At 40.3% G+C, this 21,334-nt stretch overlaps 1 protein-coding gene across 1 annotated transcript in view; it reads right to left on the bottom strand.

The window, feature by feature from the left end:
• Window positions 1–21,334, bottom strand: part of HSPA12A (heat shock protein family A (Hsp70) member 12A) — a 49,353-nt gene that overhangs the window by 14,617 nt on the left and 13,402 nt on the right. The window contains exons 5-6 of the mRNA XM_026851528.1: window positions 21,178–21,282; window positions 18,139–18,255 (exon numbers count right to left, since the gene is read on the bottom strand). Of these exons, the coding sequence (XP_026707329.1) occupies window positions 18,139–18,255; window positions 21,178–21,282 (222 nt within the window). The remainder of the gene's footprint in view (window positions 1–18,138; window positions 18,256–21,177; window positions 21,283–21,334) is intronic.

Raw genomic sequence — 21,334 nt, forward strand, 5'->3', positions numbered from 1 at the left:
GAGATCGTATTAGTTGCAAAGTCATCTATTCTAAGGGGGATTTTGGTACAAATTTCCAAGGCTGGTTCTGCTAAAAGAAAACAGTAAACCATTAACAATAACATTTGCTTCCTCCCCTCATCCAGCAGTAGTCTGTACCATGAACTTTTCACATTGCAGCCTGCAGGTCAGGAGAGGAAGGCAGTGACCTGCAGCAGATGGACTCAGGTCCATGTTCTCAGACTCTCCAAGCAAAGCAGATGTTATTCTTGCTACTTTTTCTCTCTAGATATTATTTTATCAGACTAAAAATATCTCCTGAGGAAAACATTCAACAGAAACGACAGTTTTGAACAGTTCAAAGCACAGCTGATCCTAACAGAATTTCATGAAGAAAATGCTGGGTTTTTTGTTAAAAAAAGCTTTCCTTACAGAATTTGAAGGGCCAGTTACAAAGAAGGATGTGTTATTTCACATCATAAAAAGACAATACAAAGACTATTCTACAGTGAAAGATAGTAGGCATCCAACATATGTATGTTTTTATGTGTACATATACGTGTATGGATCAACACCGATTATTTCAAGCTTTGTGTGTGTAGTATTTCTACTTAGATCATCAGAGATAGTAAACTACAGTACATATATATTTATACACAGCACAGAGAGAATGGGGGAAGGGGAAATGAGAAAGCAACGTGAACACCTCCATACTGCTAGGGAGGAATGGAGTCATGAGATTGCTTTAATACAAGCTCTGAGGAGATGAAGACTTAGGAGGCAGCACCTCTGTCCCATCATTACGCCGAGGAGAAAGGGACAGATGGGAGAAATATATCAAGCATGCAGAGAAAGAGGAGTGAAAACAGCAGGTGGTCAACACAAAGAAACGGTGATGCATTCCTTAAAAATATTAACTGTGGAAGTTTGAGAATTTGCTATATTTTACATTTGCACCTATCTGCCTCACTCCATTGCCCACTGCTGCCCAAGTACTACTGTAACTAAGAACAGAGATCCACAAGTTACCAGGCTTGAACAGGACAGATCTAAACAATGTCTTGGTATTCAACATTATATAGATCATTCTGGCAGTGGGACAGATGCATCACGCTGCTTTTGCTCAGGGCAGCCTATAGCAGACTTTATAACAGAGCATGTCTTGACTCTAGTCTGCTAAGATTTCCTTCTCCCATCATACTCACTAGCAGTATAAACCCAGTCATCACTTATGCAGGCAGCAGACAGCGGTCTTCCCAAAAAATGCAAATGTGGAAAACCCATCATGGAATTACAAAAATCCTTTGAGCACCAGACAGTTCTTAAAAACGAATTTATTCACAGGACATTGCTGCATTTATACCCCTGGAAGAAGCAAAGAGCACTATGAAAAAAAAAACCCTACTTCGAAAGGTTGCCCCAAACTCACTTTGCTCATATGCCTGAGGACAAGGATTTCATGCTTTGACGAGAGAATGCCCAGATTTTCACTCACTCCAGTAAAAGAGGTCTGTGAGCCTGTGCCAGCGCGCTGCTGTTCATTTGCCAAGATGCATCACTGACACCAAACTTCCAAGTGCTTCAAAGCCCCATGTAAGGAGCACAAATAACTTTACCATCCAGATGCAGGTGAATTCTCACCCTGGCGTGCTAGCTCTGCTTTTATAGCCAGAGATGTGTCACCAGCCCAGAGCCACAGTGAACCACAAATACATTCTTGATTCCCTCAACAGCATCAGCTGCCAAGTGTTAGACTAATTCATCATTAGCAAATATTGAGGTCTGGACTGAAGCTCACTTTAGCAACCTGAGCACTTCCAGAGACCTAAATGATACTCTCTCCATACACAGAATCATCATTGCTACAGGTTAAAAACTGCTCCTTTTGAAATCCAGCCTCACATGCCACGACACACAATTAAAAAAGCAATACAGATTTTTTTTGTTTGTTTAAATACTGTAACCTATATAGCCTTAACATCAGCATTATAGTAGAATATTCCATGTAGTTTGGGCCTTTTTAAGAGGCAATGAAAGCCATAAGGTAGGCCTAGATGAAAAGCTCCCATCTCTGAAAGCCACTACAATCAGAAGCATCAGCATTTAGCTGGAGTACTCCTGTACATAACACAGCCAGGCAGAAGAGCTGGTGTAATAAATGGATCCATCAGGCTTTACTTATTACACCACGGTGACTTCAGAAGGAACAGCATATTAGGAAATAACGCCATCACTGACAAGGTACATGTTTCCTATTACTATCTTTTCAAACTATTGAAAGGAAAAGTTAGATCTTTTTTGCTTTTTCAGAGAGATACATCAGGCATTTTTTTATAGGAAAAAAAAAAAAGCGCCCAACCACTGACTCATAAGACAAGGAACACGCCTTATGAGGAGTGCACCCATTTCTTTAAGCTGTAAAACTGATTAAAAGAACAGATACTAAGGTCTTAAATAGTGAAAAATCACCCCACATACAGAAAATAGTACTCCATCTGTTGAATTTAAAATGCTGATTACTAGAATCATATGTTTACTGGAGTCAGCCCCATGTATTTTGTATTCATCTTTAATTCCTTGAGCTTCACCTGCCTGAAAATCCTCTTTCTTTCTGTCTTATGTACACATGTTTCCTCTTCACTCAAAAAAACTTTAAAGTCAAATGTGTTTTCTGAATACTAAAACTTCTGCAATCTCACTTCTGTGAGGGTTGGGAGGCTCCCAGCTCACACCGCAGCTTTTCCCATTAACTCATAACCATGCTTTCCTGCACACAGCAGCCAAGCTTCAATCATTTCTGAAGCTTCTGCCCTTCTGTCAACACTTGCTGATAATACAGGCAGGCACGCGCTGTTTCACAAGATCACTGCATAGGTCTAGCTTACTTTTGGAAGCAAATCATTAAAAAGGGCCAAACATGCAGAATAGAACTACACTAAGGGCACAACAGCAGTGAGCAAAACACTGCCCCGACTTGTGCAATTCTTCCCAAGAACTTCTCTCCACCCAAAAGGTATTTGTGTTAAGTTTATACATACAGAAAGTAGACTTTTATGTCCCTAAGGTTGTGTGGAGAAAGAATAGTCTAGAGCACAGCCGTCAAACCCAACTGAAGCTGTGGGCCAGTCCTCTGCAGGCTACTGGTGCTACCCTGCCAGGCCAGGTGAGAGAGCTCATGGGATCAAATCAGTCGCACACAGACTCTGAGAGAGACTGTCAGTGTAGGGATCTGCCTTGATTATGTTTTTCATAAGGGTGGGTGGGAGATGAAAACATTAAATAAGTGCATGAGGTACATTTTACCTTACGCTTCTATAGGATTAGATCGAGATGGCTCTTGCACCTGTGTTATGTTAACACATGCAAAAAAGCCTCAACCTGTTAAGATGCAGCTGTATGTTAATATTATAAACTCAGCATCTTCCTTAAGGGAAAATTCTGCTGAAAGCGGAAGTAAAAGAGGAATTAAGAGTAAGTACATATTGGAAATAATGGGAGGTACAAAGGAGCACTACACAGATTTAGGATTAATCAGATCCATTCAGGCAGTCCAGTCTTGACCCCTCCTACTTCGCTAGAATCTAGAGTCAGGGACAGAGCAAACTGCAGCTGGGTCAACTTCAGTGTCAATGCCCAGATTAACCTGCACAACGGTGGTCTTCTTTATTCTGACCCCTTGATTCCCCTTTGGTCCATAGTCAGGCAAATTCTCTGAACTAGAGAAAATAATCTGATCAAGACTCCTTTTTTATCCATTTAGTAACATTTGCTACACCAATTTTAGGGTCAAATGGAACAAGTAAATTATCCCAACATATACTCACAAATTCTAAAAAGTAGAAAAGAACCATGCTTATGCTCAGGTGAATTTTACTTTCTGTTGCACTATTAACTGGTGAGATGATCCTGGCAGGCTCTGTACTCCTTACTAGCTCAGATTACCTATCCGTAGAATACGTATACTAGTGCCTTTGTGCTTTATATGTTGGAAGCCACTAAAAGAAAATATTTTGTAAATTAAGTATAGAGTAATATACTATATTACTTTCGCAGCAGTTAAATTCAATCTTTCAGAAACAAACTAAGAATGATGTCTGATTGGATTAATTCTAATTTACTGCTTTGACAAATTTTGTAGTCATCTAAGACCTGATTCAGTACTGCATCAGTGCCGTAGGCACTGCATTCGCAATTAATGGGACATGTCGAGATACAAAAACGTAGCATAAATAGACTAAACAGATAAACGTGCAAAAGAAGAACCACCCCCATTATACATTTGGAAAAACAAGGCACAGAGACTAAAAGCCTTGGCCAACGCTGTGCAGGAGCCCACACTAAGGTGGAAATTCACTCCACAACCCCAGAACTCCAGTTCAGCGTCCCAGCCAACTGCCATTCTTCACCAAAGAGCAAGCTTCAGTCTCTGCCACATGACACGTAGCACACGCAGAAACTGTAGGGACAGCTCCATCATAGCTCCCTCACAATCTCGGGTCCCTGTTCTGTTTTCAGCTTGGCACCTCCACCAAGTGCATTATTTTAATCACTTCTGAAGAAACGCTGCAAATGGGATGAATATTATAATCCATTCCTCTGGGTGGTAGGAAGAACCTTTTAAACCTGTTTTACCATTAAAGCCACATTTGTAGGCACCAGAGATAAAGGTTGGGTTCCATGAATAGCTCCGTAAAGATAATGTGGTTCATTAGGAAGTGAAACTCTGTAGGACAACATCATTTAGCCAGAAAACAGAAGCTGTGAATTAACATCAACATTTTTCTATTTTCCAATATATTTATTATAATTAGTAACAAAAGGAAAACCATGATTGCAAGTTAAGCACTCCACAGCCTGCATGAAGAAAGTATTGTGACTGAATCAAGGCAACACAAAACAGCAGTTGGAAATTAAGTGCCTTGTGAAATTTACACTGTTTAAACTAATCAGTTCATTGTGTTAACGGATTCATGATAACACCATCCACTTAGTGCCCTGGTAAGTGAGCTCTTCTCTAATCCTCCTCCTTTTTTCACTAGCTAGCACTTTCTCCAGTTCTATGGCATCAAACTGGGATGTCACAAATAAACAACTGAGATCTAATTACAGAGGCAGAGCATGCCAGGAAAGAAGATGAGCAACATGGGAAAAGACTCTCAGCATTATCCCAAAGAGGCACGTAAGGGGGAGCTGGGTTGGCAGGGAGTGGGGTTAGTGTATGTCACAAAGGTGCAGGAAAAGCACAGTGCGTGCAGTTCTTCTAGATCTTCAGCCTTGAGACTTAAGATGCCTTCACAAAAAATGTTTGAAAAATCACTGTGCCATCACATACACTGACACTCTGCCGTTAGTCTTCAGAGTGATGAAGAGTACCGCAGTACAACAACCATGAATAAATACAACAGCGAGGTCAGACAGCCCATTTAGCTCAGTCCACTTATCTGTTCAAAGACAGATTCTTAAAATTGCTCAACAGCCACAAAACAAACAGGATTTTCAAAGGCACCCAGATTCCTCTTATGACCACAACAAAGAGGCCGGGTTTGCCAAAGGCAGGAAGAGTTGCTGGGTGCTCTCCTTCTTTCAAAAATCCATCCTGAGGATTTAAATCTAGATGAAAACTAAGAATTACCGTCTATTTCTTTTTTGTTTTTTTTTTTTGTTTGTTTGTTTTTTGTTTGTTTGTTTGTTTGTTTGTTTGGATGGTGGTTGATCCTGCAAAGATCTGACATTTACAGTGTCATAGAGGCACTTTTTGCTTTACAGAACCAAAAGATTTTTGCTTTCTCTTTAACATTTCTACAAATACATGCAAATATACAACACATATACATAAATGCATACATTTTCACACTATTGTTGCCTGTTGAGCTAAAATTAGGTTTGTGGCACAGGCTGTCCTTCATCCTATTCTGATCAGATGCCACTGATATTTTGCATTTCACAAGTGAGAACACAGCGGATAAGTATCACAGCTGCAGAATTCCTTTGATATCAGCTATCCCATCTGTACAGTTAAGTGTCAGGACAAAGATACTCATCTCTCCATGAGAAAACTGCTTGAGAGCGCATAAATGAAATCTCTGACCATGGTAAAATAGTAGTAACTTCATTTTTCAGACAAGGAAAATATAAATTATGAAAGATAAAAAGTGGAAAAGTCATCGGTTCAACAGAGTGGGCACAAAACTGGCAGTTAATAGACCCCTGTAATAGTTTTCATTTATTCACTTTGCACTAGCATAAATGATAAAGTAATGTGAAAAACATGACAGGATGAACCGCAGTGTAAAAATCAGCTTTTAAATTGTCCTTAGAATTTTGGGATTATCGTGAAACCTCTCTTTGAGGCTCCAGATAGCTTCCTTTCTGCCATGATGAAGTAGATACTGTTACTACATATTTACACAATTTTTCCTTGCTTTTAAAATACCAGAGCATAGGCTTTGCAGTGGTTTTAGAATTCCCAGGGCTTACCCATACCAAGAAGCTCATACCAAGTAACTAACCCACAGAAAATTCACAGCCTTCTGACAGCCTTCACGCACACTGAACTTAACTGCTGTTCACACTTCAAAGGTAGAACTCACAAGCTATGAACTCCTGTAAAGGGAGTTTTTAGGTGAAATCCTCAAACCTGCAGGAGAGCTCAAAAAGCCAACCATGTCCTAGGCTGCATCAAGAGAAGCATGACCAGCAGGTCGAGGGAGGGGATTCTCCCCCTCTGCTCTGCTCTCATGAGACCCCCCCTGCAGTGCTGGGTCCAGCTCTGGGGCACCAACATCAGGACACGGACCTGCTTGAGTGGGGCCAGAGGAGGCCACGGAGATGATCAGGGGCTGGAGAACGTCCCCTGTGAGGAAAGAATGGGAGAGTTGGGGGGCTCAGCTGGAGAAGGAAGGCTTCAGGGAGACCTTATAGCGGCCTTCCAGTACTTAAAGGGGCTGCAGGAAAGGGGGGAGGGACTCTTGATCAGGGGGTGTAGGGATAGGACAAGAGGTAACAGTTTTAAAATGAAAGAGGGTAGATCTAGATTAGATGTAAAGAAATTCTTCCCTGTGAGGGTGGTGAGGCCCTGGCACAGGTCACCCAGAGAATCTGCGGCTGCCCCCTCCCTGGAAGGGTTCAAGGCCAGGTTAGACGGGGCTTTGGGCAACCTGGGCTGGTGGAAGGTGTCCCTGCCCATGGCAGGGGGAGTGGAACTGGATGATCTTTAAGGTCCCTTCTGACCCAAACTATTCTGTGATTCTGTAAAATCAGGATAGATGATGATAAGGTACCTCACACTTGCACCTGTATAGCTGGTTTGGTGAACTTCACCAGACAAGATATAAATTAACTCCAGTTAATAACAACACTACTCCCCATTTAAGAGTTTGGGCACGAATATATGCGTTGAAGGGGCAAGAGGTTTAGATTAGCATTTTATTTATAAATAGACTTAGTTCTGTAGTGGAAAAAACTCTTGGATACCAACTTCAAAAAGCTGGGATAAAAATATGTAATCATTGTGTACATTATTATTATTTTAAAAGAATACCACTAGAATCACTTATAGCTCTCTACTACAGAACTTACTTCCTTGTTACTTCTCAGTATAAGTAATCATGACTGCTATTTCCATGAGTAATGGCTACAGAATGAGCTCTGTAAAGGTTATCAACTGAACACTTTTGTACCTGTCAGCTCAAGACAGGCATGGAGAAAGTGGAAAGGGTTCAAGGAGCGCTGCTATAGAACACGTTCTGTAAGGAGAGATTGAGGGAGCGGGGTTTGTTTAGTCTGGGAAAGAGCCAGCCAAGGAGCAACCTAATAGCTGCCTGAAGCTATCTGAAGGTTACAAAGGTAGAAGAACACAACTTTCCTCAGTCTTGCCAGGAGATATAAAAGGTGCAACAGCCACATACTGCAGGATGTAGAGTTCAAATTGAGTATTATAAAAAACTTTTACTAGGAAGGTGATGCAGCACTGGAACAGCTGCCCAGAGAGGGATCTCTCTCCTTGGAGATTTGTAAAACTTGGCTAAACAAAGCTACTGCTGACCTGGTGTTGGCAATAACCCTGCTTCAAATGGAAGTTCAGACTAGATGATCTCCAACAAATGCTTCCAGCGAATGATGCAGTTGTTATACACTGAGAGAGACCTGAACTGCTGGTAAGAATCTTTCCCAGATGACTACCACATTTTCCCAAACACACTTCCTCCTTCCTTGTCTTTATGAATACCGTGTCAAGCCCTTGCCTGTATCAGCAAGGGGGAACCCACCGTGTCTGACAGTCTGACAGGAGTACCACACCCGCTGTAACAAAGCCTGCAGTTAGCCAGGGCTTCACAGGTTTCCGTATGGAGTCCAGTCACCTTTGCCATCAGAACTTTTATTTAAGTGTCTGAGCATCAAAAGGAAATATTTATCACAATACACTTTTTTTTTTTTAATCTGGAAGCCACACTTTTAAAGTCTGAAAACATAAAAAGCACAACAGTCCTAAGCAGTCTAGGTTTAAGTGTCAGTCATCAGTCACTTTACAAAGTAATTCAATATAGGGAAAGCAGTTTAATGCATCAAGGATGAAAACTCGTGCAACACTAATACAATCTACACCCCCCAAAAAAAAAAATTGTCTCAGTTCAGCATCCTGTCAGAGAGGGAAATTCAATTCCTAATTAATTAATTTTCCTGTATTTGGTTGTAGAATAAAAATGGTCTTGTGCTTAAATGCATAAGAATACAAATAGCAGACCTAGACTTGAAGCTCATTTCTTTTGCTTTCAGCTCTGCTACCAGCTTCCCACATAACATTTTCCAAGTAAGTCACTTAGGATAAACTTTGTGAAACAAACCACTGAAGCAAATGTATTAATTTCTAAGTATCCAACTCAGTACCAAGGTTTACAGTGGAGCTATGGCTGAAGTTTGTGGGAATTGGGGGTGCTTGGGCCCTGAATTATCAAGCTGGTTATCTGTCATACACATACCTGATCATGCTACTTAGCAAGTCGTTTTGGGCCAAAGCAGAATTCATTTGACATTTCATTTCTGTTTACTAACCTATAACCTACTCCTATGATAAGAAATGAAGTACAGCCTGTAACATTTCTCCCTTCTAATGGCTGTTTAGAAACTATGGCATTATCCCATTCTGAAAAGCAAGATGATAAATGTGGCACCTGGAACTGCAATGAAGTGTGACTTTTTACTTTCAGCACACTCTGAACAATGAATTTTGTGGAGCTGCATCGGCTGCAGTCAAAATGCTGCACTTGTATGGTCACTGATTAGATGAACTGATTTATTACAGATGGTTTGGCTGTCTTATTGAGATAAATGCCTTTGCTAAGCGTGGTCAGACTGATTCGATTTATTTTTCCTGGGGTTGCTGTTACCCAGAAAAGAGTACAGATTGCTTTACCAGTGCATTTCTACACTATTTTACACGTATTTTTTATAATCTGTTCTTTGTATTTTCAACATGAACTTGAAATTCTTTGGGACTGTAAGCACTGTTTGATTCTATTATTAAAACCCATACTCACCAGGTCTTCTGGATTTTGTATTGTAATTTTGCTTTTTAAATTTATAAAACAATAAAATTTACTAAATGTAGACTATAATGCGAACTTCTGAAACTCCTAAAATGCATAATGGAAGCCAGAGAAGGAAGAGAAGCAGATAATCTCAAGGGCTCCTGAGCTCTATGAAGTATTACTTAGGGAAACATGAAGTTCTGGGCAGCAAGAGCAATGAGAGGATGGAGAACATGAAATATTGTCAAATCCCTATATGTGACACTATCAGAACTGCAGAATATTGAAAGAATAAACTATATAAATGTTACAAGGATTAAGATTATACTTCTAGTCCAAATGCTAAAGTAAATGCAGCTTCTTGCAGAAAACAATGGAGACAAAAAGGGCTCCTCTCTATCAAGCCTTCCAAAATGTCACCCTCCTCTCACAGATAGAGAAAGTCCTTTAACTGCTCCGTCTGAGTTCAAAAGCCTGCGGAAATTTATAATTTCAAACTGTACTGTGACAGCTCTGAAAGAGGAATGTCACCCTACCCCAAAACTAGCAGACATGTTCTATGACAGAGAAAAAGGTTCTTGGGACAAACTTGAACTATTTTATACCTGTCAGAAATCACCCCAAAATGTGTACAAACTTTATTTTAAAGTTATGCTTTCACTGAAAAAAAATATATCTTTAATTTCTGACTGTTGGTCATTTGTTTACTTCTGAAAGAAAGGCTGTTCATGCTGAACTCCCCATGGAGGTGATTTCAGGGTTTTATAGGGCCCTGCAGACCTGAGAGGTAATGTGGAAGGCAATAATCAGTTTTCTGTCTTAGCAAAAGTGAGAGACAGAAATCAAAGAGATCTAAGCGCAGGAAAAGGCATGTACTGCACCTGTAGGATAGTCTGGGAAGAAGGTCAGGAGGAACTGCCAAATACCACTGCCTGTTCTACCCCCTCAGTCTCTGACTCCCCTCTTCATGCACACACTTCAGCAAGCTCCTGAGCTTGGGCTCAGATCTGCACCAGCCACAGCCACAGGAGTCGTGTTGGCGCACTGAGAGTTAGCATCTGTTTTGTGCAGACTGTGCAGAGATGGGGAAGGGTTTCTACATCTCCCAGCTGCACAAGACAGCACCAAAAACTCCAAACACACTGCTGCCTGAACGCTTTCTGATGAAGTCACAGAGCCTACAGCCCTGTCATAAGCCTCCTGCTTTCTCTCCTCCCCTGTACTGAAACCTGCATCACCAGGAGGTGCATCTATAGAACACAGTGGAAACAAATCACAGAATCACAGAACGGTTTGGGTTGGAAGGGACCCTAAAGATCATCCAGTTCCAACCCCCCTGCCACGGGCAGGGCCACCTTCCCCCAGCCCAGGTTGCCCAAAGCCCCGTCCAACCCGGCCTTGAACCCTTCCAGGGAGGGGGCAGCCACAGCTTCTCTGGGCAGCCTGTGCCAGGGCCTCACCCCCCTCACAGGGAAGAATTTCCTTCTTACATCTAATCTAAATCTTCCCTCTTTCAGTTTAAAACTGTTACCACTTTTCCTATCCCTACACTCCCTGATCAAGAGTCCCTCCCCAGCTTTTCTGTAGCCCCTTTAAGTACTGAAGGAAGGTCAGTATTTCATCTGCTTTTTGCCAGCTACTGGGAGGAGTGGTGTGAAAATTCATTTGCCATTTTGTACTGTATGGCAGTCTGCCCCAAACCTCTCCCAATGTAAAAAGATTCTGCTCTCCTTATTAAGACAGAAAATGAGGGCTTACATACCCCAGTAGGGGTGTCTGTTCTCCACTGCCTTTAGAAGACACCTGCTGAAAATTAATTTCTAGAAGTGGCTGCTTTCCAGACAGAGAGATACAGAAGTACTACTGTCTCCTTATGGCATGATAGGAGGATTATTCCTGTTGCTATTTTAAATCTAAAAATGTCCTCTTCCTATTATACTTCACTTTTCTTGGGAAGACCTCTGTGGTTTGCAGAGAAATGCCACAGGTTATAACAGTGAGATGGATGAATCCAAGAGCAGATGTCTGAGCAGAGTGGTTTGGAAATTAGTATTGTAGCATGAGCTGATGAGCCGGCCTCGAGGAAGGAAAGCAGAACATAAGGAAGGAAATATCTGAATTGTGACCATCATCTAATCATGAAACAGCATTAAACCCACTTCTGCTTACAATGCATGGAGGAGGTTCTACAGTTTACCTGCACTTATTCCTCAAAAAGCTTTTGTGAACTGCTGATAAGACAGACAGATAATTTCTTGCCACACACAGGCAAGGCACAAGTTTTCTGGGTCATCATGAGAGACAAAAGGATTTCTTGTGTTTGTGAGACAGAAAAGAATACTGCTAATTGCAGAAGATATTATTTCCAGGACATCATATCTAGTTTATCACATTTTGGTCTCAGAAGTAGTCCCAGATATACAGACACAGTTTTCTAAGGGGAAGAATCTTGGATCCATTACAAGGTAAGGAACAACCACAAGACTCTGAAATCACCAACTTTTTTCTTTGTGTAACAGGCTACACAAAATCTCCAAATTGCTTGTTTTGTTTTGCCCCTGCCCTTTCAAACCTCCAAAATTTTCACAGCTATTGGGACTACAAGTAAATCCAAATTAGCACTACTAAATCTGACTCATGCTGCTGAATGATAACATGCTAAGGAAGAGCTTATATTTGTTGACAGGTTGATGCTAAATGGGACCACAGTGGCATTCAGTCCACATTTCCACTAGGGTGATGTTGCTGCAGCTCTCTCCCAAGTGACTGTTGCCACAGATCACATTTGCGCAGTAAATGAAAGCTTAGCTCCAAGTAGCATTACCAATAATTTTTTGCTGCATTACATTATATCCCCCAAGGTGCAGGAGGACATTAGCTGCAAGTTTTATGAGTAGAATGCATTAGAAAAATGAAGCCATTAAATTCTCATAAGCTTTTCAATTTTTCATGTTACAATATTCTAGAAATGTTTTCTGTACCATGGGCACATGCCGGTTACCACAACAGCAAAGCCTGACTCTCTATTTAAGATCCTCCTAGTGACTCAGGCTTTCCCCTTCCCTTTGTTTCAAAATATCCTCATTGTAGGTCCTTATGGCTCAGGCTGATTTTATTAAAGAGACACAAATGACCCTGACTGAGAGCTGTTTCATCAAGAAAACTATATTCCTGCTATTTTCTGCCTAGTTGCATCTTATTTTGTACCTTGGACTTTCAGATTTTGCCTTAGTATTTTTCACTATAGTTCCCTTTCTTTTCTCTTTATAACTGAATACTGGCATCTAAGATATCTTTTAACCAATCTATCATCCTTCTTCATTGTCCTTCCTATGAAGTTACTACAAACAATCCTACCCACTAGTTTTAAATCTTGTCCACACTGATTTATATTTGTTTGTAGACTTCTATCACTCCCCCCACTCCTCCTGATTGTAGTTTAAAGTCTTTGAGGCTGTCATTTTCTTCTTTGGGGTGGAAAACCCCATCTAGCACAGTCCTTCCACCAGGCAGAAGGAAAATTCTAATTTCTGGCTATTTCTGTTGGTTCCAGTGCCCTTTCAGGCAATTTCTAAGATCCTGAGAGACATGTTCCATAGCTTTAGCAGACAGGCACAGATGCATCTACCTACTCTTACGTAGAACGCTACAAAAACCTCTTATTTTACTTGCTTAGCAAAACAAAAAGAAAACCTCCAAATACTCCAACTTGTGTTACAGAAGTGAACAAGCAGAAATGTGCAGAACTGGATTAGCAGATGGCTTTGTCAACTGCCTCTGCTTTCATGTGAACCTGGCTGAGTAATTAACATGTGTGAACCAAGATCAATTAGTACACATTTCCCACTGTGCTGAGTTCCCACTCCGTAATCTTCACTCCTCACTTATCCTTTCTAATTACACATAGCTACAAGATGCAGAATCTTCCCTGACATATCCCTTAATAAACATTTTAATCCTTATGATTAAAAAGATCTTAATATCACAAAAGTGAAAGCATGGACTCAGGAGAACCCCAGAAGTAATCAGGATCGTTGATGTATTAATGTACTTCTGCCTTGTCTGCCTCCACTAACAATAACTGTTTCAAAAACCACCAGATGCCTGAACATCACTGAACGTTAACCTAGATGATTCTGTATTGCCTTTTTATGTAGTTAATAGTAGAAGTCTGTTACACTATGCCTCGACAAATAAATGTTGGTTGTGTGTGTGTTTTGTGTACCAAAGAAATACTTACAAAGGAGTAAGCGTAGCTCAGCGTCACAGATACCGATCTGGTTAAGTCTCTCTAGTCATCTTTTTAAAAAAATCAAATATTTTCACATCATGTTTTTATTAGCAAAGAATTTTATGTGCTGTCACATTACTCTTTCACCAAATTTGTTTCCAAAGGTTTCTACAGAGTAGTCTAGTACTGATCGATGTAATGTAACGTAACCCTGGAACACAATACATTAAATAATTCTCATCATGCACATTCCATGACAAAACTGACATGAAAACATTAATAAATATTCAGCATAAGAGATGGTTAAAGAAAGCCTGTGGAACTCCAGGCTCACTAGACTGCCTCTCTGTTTATTTATATGAGCTTACCATGCAAATGATTTTATTTGCTATTTGCAATTGAAAAATAAATCTACTTCAGAGCTCTAGAACTCCATTTCAAAATCACCAGTTCATATTAAAAAGAAAAGAACCCTAAATATCTCTAAGTAGACCAGCTGACTGATGTTTGCAAGCCTATAGAATATTTTGGGCAAGCTTACAAAAATTCACTATCCTCCACTTTCCTCTGCTCTGCCCTGAGTGCATTTGGTATGCCATGGTTTACTTTCTTATTTTGTAGCTTCTGCATGCACCTACTCCTGTCACACTCCAAACTAATCCTTATACCTTATTCCTATTAGAGCATGCAGATTCTGCTCTTACACAGCCCAAAGAATGTGTATTGAAAGATGAGATGGAATAATGTCTTGACTAAAAAGAAACACTCTGCCAAGAATATTGGATCCTGTGTTCCACTAATAAACAATCTACAGCCTGAATTTGACTTGGAAAAGAGATTGAAAAAGTGCTGCTCATAGTAATATATTAAGACAGCAAAGTGCTGTTAAGACAACCAACTATTCATGCCTACTTAGACTCAATGGATTTCTACACAAATAGTCTTGAATACTTTTAGAGTTTCATTTTTCCATTAGTGAATACCCTTTTTTTTTTTTTTTTTGGTCATCAGTAATACAAGACTAAGAAAACACAGAATTTTCTTGTGTCAGTAGGACCTCAGACCACACAGAATTGGGATCCTGGTTTTGTGTCCATGTTCACACACTGTTCTGATGTGGCTGTAAGTGCCAGGCCATGTTCACAAGCAGGAATTGGCCTGCCTCCACATCTAAGCCATCTTTTCATGTTGGGTCTAAACCTCAGGCCCAGTGCAGGTGCCTTTGGCTGCTTCTGCAAGGACAAGAATAAGGGGCAGATCCCACCCACATGAGCAGGATGAAGTCCTCCCACATATTGTCCAACTGGGCCATGCTGCGAAGGTCTCCAAAATAAGAAAATATATCAACAACTCGAATTTATTACTCACGATGCGAGTTCTTCATGAGAATGAGATTCCTTCTAATACTGGTAAATACAGCACTTCTGACAGAACTACATCAAAGCAAAGAATTTGAAACAGAACAACTAGGACACAGAAACAAGAAAAGTTAATGCTATTTATGACGCCTTGTATTTTACCAGTGGGGACAATGGCAAACTCTTAAAGAGTCATTATTCAGGACGTAATGAACACAGATGCAATGCACAGTAATCCCAGTAGATGTGTTTTAGGAAAGGAAACTTAAACCAAAGTGGGTCCTACAGAGATGACACTCTGCTCTTGCCACAGAGCTCTCTCCAAGTGTGACCAAACCTCAACAGCTTTAGAACTATCTCTGGGCACATGGGAATTAAGCATGAGGGTCAGGAAGAAGTGTCTGTGAACTTTTATTCAGGAATAAAGCAATATTGATTCAGCAAAGTGAAGCTCTTAAGACATGCAGCTCTCTACAGCCTACCAGACTTAGTCCCTCAGGAAGCCCCAGAGAGCAAGACAAAAGAGAATAAACAAATATTTTCTTCAAAGAGGTAACAAGTATAAAAAGAGTTAAGGATACAAAAAGCACAATAGATGAATACAGATGGGGCAGGCAGAGTAACAGCAAGAAGCGATGAGGAGCAGTTTTCACATATCAGTACGTTAATCACAGTCAAGTTTTTGTAGGTGTGAAAAAACCCAGCATTTTAGAGAGGGTTTCAGAGGAAGAAAACGAGTTAGCATGACAGATGTTCATGTCCAGGACATGCAGCTTATGTCGGAGATGACACAGATGAAGGAGTCAAATGCAGGCTGATTCCTTGTCAAGTGTGAGGCTACAAAACCCTTCAGTGGCAATAATCTGAAGAGATACAAAACAGGCCAGATTACAGTTGCCAAAGCCGAGGAAATGATGTTTGCAGTAACCAAGATGCAAAATCCATGACAGCTTTGATGAAAGCTCAGCAGCATGTAGACAGGAAAGGCTGTCATGCAGACAGAATTAGCAGGATTTTGATAGGCTGGATGGGAAGAGAGAGGAAGCACAGTGAGCTGAAGGGAACACCCAGATTAATCATTCAAATGAGAAAGCAGCACAGCAGCTGGAAGGGGGCACGTGAGAGCCCTTGGGCAGATTAAGAGTTCCAGGTTAGCAGTGTTTTGTTTAAGGCAAGACAGAGATGAGAGGATGTCAGAGATGCACTGAGATTGTAGGCTGGACAAAAGCTGATGGATGGCGAGTGCAGAAGTAGATCTACAACCCTTCTTATTTGACTTTACTAATTCCATGCAGGGTTTAGCTTTGCCTAGACAACTACTTAACCATTCCTTCTGGCTGGGCTTCTACATTGTGAACCAATAACTGAAGCCATTCGTATTTTTGGTCTCTTAGAGCTATGTCACTTGTCACAGATTACTCAAGAAGATTTCCACAGCTCATTAACATTTCCCACTAGTTAACTCTCAGCTTAGACTAGTGGTTGTACTTCAGTGTGCTTCCAGTAACAAAGTTTCTACTGCTGCCTTTTCACACTTTTCTCTACTTGATGCCTCCATTACTCTCACAACAGCAAGCTTTCATTTTCAAGATGCTTGCATGGTCCAAGAGCTAGCAACAAGAGCTGCAACATCTGATCCATCCGTACGTACTGGTTTGAGGAACGTGTTGGATCCTGCAATAGGAATCTGAAAAACTAAATGGCAGTGCAGAATTCTGTTTTCTGCACTTATTCCTTCATCCCCATTACTTTAAAAAAAGAAAATTAAAAAAAAAAATAAATTGACACACCCGTGTGTCAAATAGACATCAATTACTTCCCTAAACTCATGCTTTCCTGCAATTGATCACACACCCCGAGTTAAAAGCCTTCTCAGTCCTTGCTGTTTACCAAGCTTGCCGATAAAAGTACACAATCACAGACACAACCACAGACACAGACACTAATCAACAACATTCCATTGTGCCACAAATGAGAAATGCCAAGAGATCTACCCTAGCTGCCCTGCTCTTACACAGCTCCCAGTTCACGAGCACACATGCACACAGACAGCAGGCAGACAACAATATACAAAGATAACGAATGGGTCTCTAGTGTTTCAGATTTACCTACAACCGTGTCCTTCCATCAGAACTTTAAGAGTGTTTTGCTTCTGGCACTATCATTAGCAATCCCACAATAAAGACTGTTAAGAAAAATGTTGCTCAACATTAGAGATAGTTAGAAACAGGGTCAGAAAAATCTGGGTGCTTCCCAGGAGCACTCTGCAAGTTACTCATGAACTACTAGATATTTTACAAACTGTGCATCAGATAGTTGCTGCCAATGGGTTACGCAAGTCTATGACCAAAAAAATAAACTAAAAAAAAACCAAACCCAGAACATGAAATGAATATCCTGATGAAAAGAAGAATGTGTACATCTCGCGTGGTGAAGACGCAAACTGAATTTGAAATAAAAGACATGCATATGGGAAGTGCACATAGTTGGGGGGGTTGGGGGGGAAAGAGTTAACTGCAAATAAACCTCTTACTGGTGAAAATAACATTGAATTTAATTTTATATCCAGACTACCCGGTTCACAGTCCTTTCATTCCTACTGTGGGAACATGGGAACTGGAAAAAAAAAAGGTTTTCTCCCTCCTTTTTTTGTTTTACTTTATAACTCTGATGACCTAAAGAAAATAGCAAAACAAAACTGTGTCCAGTATTTTAAAATCAGCTTTCCCTTGGGTCTCAAAACTGCATCTGTTCCATGTGCACTGAATTCAGCAGGAATACAGCGCACAAGATGAGTAAAACATCAGTCTGCAGTAAGAGACATTGATATACAAAAGTAAATAGAAAGAAAAAGGTATTTAATATGTATGACTTAAAGCTACTGCTTGGTAGAGTTAACTCCTCTTTCAGCGTTTCTAGTCTGACTTTTCTAGACCATTTTTATACAGTTTATACTAGAGCTAATTGTCCCAAATTCAGTTATCATTTAGCCTATCAGCTAGGGATTTAAAGGGGCATTTCTACGTTCAGACTGTAATCTTACCTTGTAGGCAGCTTGTCTCATAAACTGCTTTGCAGGCTGCTTCCAAATAGCAGGCACTGTAATTACCCATCTTACTTCAGTGTTTTCAAAGTCCGAGCCTCCTTGGTCACTGAGCTCCTAAATAAAAGGAAAATAGAGATCAGTGCAAAATGATGAGTGTCAACTTTATAAGAAAACGTTATTTTCTGCTGGCTCTAGCAAGAGTAACTTTCTCTTTTAATTTTTTTTCCTCTTACATCTATGCTACAAATCAGAATTATTGCCAACCTGTCAAGAACTCTTTACTGTGCCAAAAGCTGGGATTAAGGTTGATGCCTTCTCAAGGAGGCCTATAGAAAAGTTTACTGTTTAACACGAAGTAGAAAAGTTAGTTTTTCCAAACGCAGCTCACGCACTGCTGAATATTGCAGAACGTTTACGTACATTCTTAGTCACAGTGTGGAATTTGCTCTTAGCTTGAGGAATTCACACTTGCATCTTGATTAATACACAGAAAAATATTTGAGGTATCGCTGATAAACATTATGTTTCACAATCTGAATTTTTCAATGAATTCTTTATACGCCACTTACCTTTAAATCAAATTTTTACAACTCAGTTAACAAGGGAAGTTACAGTTAAACCCTTAAAAAAAAAAGATGGATTGCTGCTTGAAAATTTTGCTTTAAGCAAACATTCAAGACTAGTTTAGTTATTTTATTGTCCTTTTTTTTTTTTTTTTCCTCCTTAAAAAGAGGAAAGTCTGTATTGCATTTGCAAATTAGGTGATATACTGACATGTTTTGGGAAAGGTTCCAAGTAAAATGTCATTACCATATGTCCTATCTAAATCTCCATCCAAACAGGGAAAGGTTCAGAAAGGTGAACAACAGGCCTTTAGACTGTAAAAAAATGTTTCTGCATGTGCTGTGCCAAGGTGTTGTGTTTGTTTAGCTACGCTGCAGCTCAAAAATCCATGCTAGAAAAGTAGTACCTTTATACTACACAGGGCACTAGGAACGGACAGATTATAGTCCACAGTAACAGTTCATTTACATCGCTTCTCTAATTAGTTTCAGCATGCACTCACAAATCACAGGGATTTATTTATTATCAAGACAGGATGTAGCCCTGAACAGGCAGCACGGCAAATATATGGGATTGTGCCCAACAGCATTCATATTCACTAAGAATTTCCCCAGACTATGCATGGGTTCAAATCTGTGACTCCACAATCAACCCCAAAATCTAGTTAAATAAGTCTTTGACAAGATGTGGGATTTGAGTTGTAATGGTAGGATTGTTTCTCTGTAGCCATAAATAGACTGGGATCTCACAGAGAATAAATTAAACACATTCAAAAAAGTAGTTTTTTAACAGCGAGGCTATTTTAAACAATGCCTTTGTTTAAGGAATATTCTGATTTGACCCAGCAACTACTACGCTTACAGTGACGTTATAGTGGCATATTTGAAGCCAGTGTGTGTACTTAACTCACATTTCACTGTTTACATGAGATTTAAAAAGTCTCAAAAACTGTTTACAGAGGACATGTATTTCACAGGAGAATACGAAAAACAGCATCTGACCAAAGAAGAATATTACAAGAAATGAGTATTGCAACATTTCAAATGGGAAATGGAAAATAAAATGCATTTTCCCTACCAACACTAGCCACAGTAGGGAAAAAAAAAAAAAGAAAAAAAAGCTAGCAACATAAATGGAGGCAGTCCATCAGAACACAGTGTGAATTTACAAGTTAAGCCCCTAAGAGATGTCTGTCTTTTTGGTTCTCCTTAAAGTTTGATTTTCTGAAAGGAGGTTGTTGTGGGGTGGGTGTCAGCCTCTTCTCCCAAGTAACAAACGATAGAATACAAGGCGACGGCCTCAAGTTGCACCAGGGGAGGTTTAGATTGGAAATTATGAAAAAATTTCTTAACTGAAAGAGTTGTCAAGCATTGGAACAGGCTTCCCAGGGAAGCGGTTGAGTCACCATCCCTGGAGGTATTTTAAAGACCTGTAAATGTGGCATTTAGGGATATGGTTTAGTGGTGGACTTGGCAGTATGAGGTTATGGGTTGGACTTGATGATCTTAAAGGCCTTTTCCAACCTAAACAATTCCATGATTCTATCTCATAGCACAACATGAAATTCACCCCTACAAAGGGTCAGCACAGGGCCAAAATACCATAGCCTAACTGCAGCTCTTTGGCACACACACTACAGTTTAACTTCCTTATCCTTAACAGACTAAAGGAGCGTTGTGCAAAGGTACCAGTGCTGGTTTGGGTGATGGAGGCTGTATATCTGCACTGGTGCACGATTCCATGTAGGCTAGTATACTGAACCTCTCAGTGGAATCAAGTGGCTTATACAGATCATTGCACTGGCATAATTACACTATTTCCATCAGGTTAGCCAGCTTGTACATCTCAGCAGGTCATCCCTGCACACACTTACAGTGAGGTTCAAGTCACCAAATTATAAATGAGCCTTTAATAATCTTTCTGTTACAGAACAAAACCATCTCATCCAACTTCCCTTATTTAATCAGTGAAGGCAAAGTCAGGTTGGGGCAGGAGACATCAGTAGGTGCCCATCCTGCTGCATTTCACAGTGCCAACTCTTTAACATGAGAGAGAACCTTGCGTGAAGAGAGAACAATCCATCATCCCAGCAGCAGTGTAGGGAATAACGACAGGACCCAGCCCCATATTTAATTCCCGAGCTTCAGCTTCTGCACTTTTAAATTTTCTTTCAAATCAGCTTTTTTCATTAAAAACAAACAGCAGAAAATATTTAAGCTGGTAAGAAGATATTCAGAACTCTGCATCACGGCGATACACTTACTGTTAGTGAATCAAGCTTCCCCTGAGCGAGGGGAAATCACTTCAGGCTATTGTGAGCTCTCCACAGCCCCCCTAGAGTTTCTACAGCTGTCTTGCTTTGTTTACATCAAATACTACCGAGGTCAAAGCTTGGCAAGGTTAGAAGAGTTAAACTCACATTTATACCAGCTATAAATATGGAAAAATCTAGATAAGGAAGCATTACCCTACCTTTAATGCCTGTTCCTTAAAGAACTGCAGAGCATAAGCAAATATCTCAAGTGCTTTGACTTTTTTGCCATTTGCAGCTGTCAGGTCTGTCTCCATGGTAAGATTCTATATGAAAGAAAATAACTGGAAGTTCTTAAAAGGAAAAAGTAAATGTGAA

The sequence above is a fragment of the Athene cunicularia genome (assembly GCF_003259725.1).
Source record: "Athene cunicularia isolate RWA chromosome 6 unlocalized genomic scaffold, athCun1 chr6_part1, whole genome shotgun sequence".
In the NCBI taxonomy this organism is placed as follows: domain Eukaryota; kingdom Metazoa; phylum Chordata; class Aves; order Strigiformes; family Strigidae; genus Athene; species Athene cunicularia.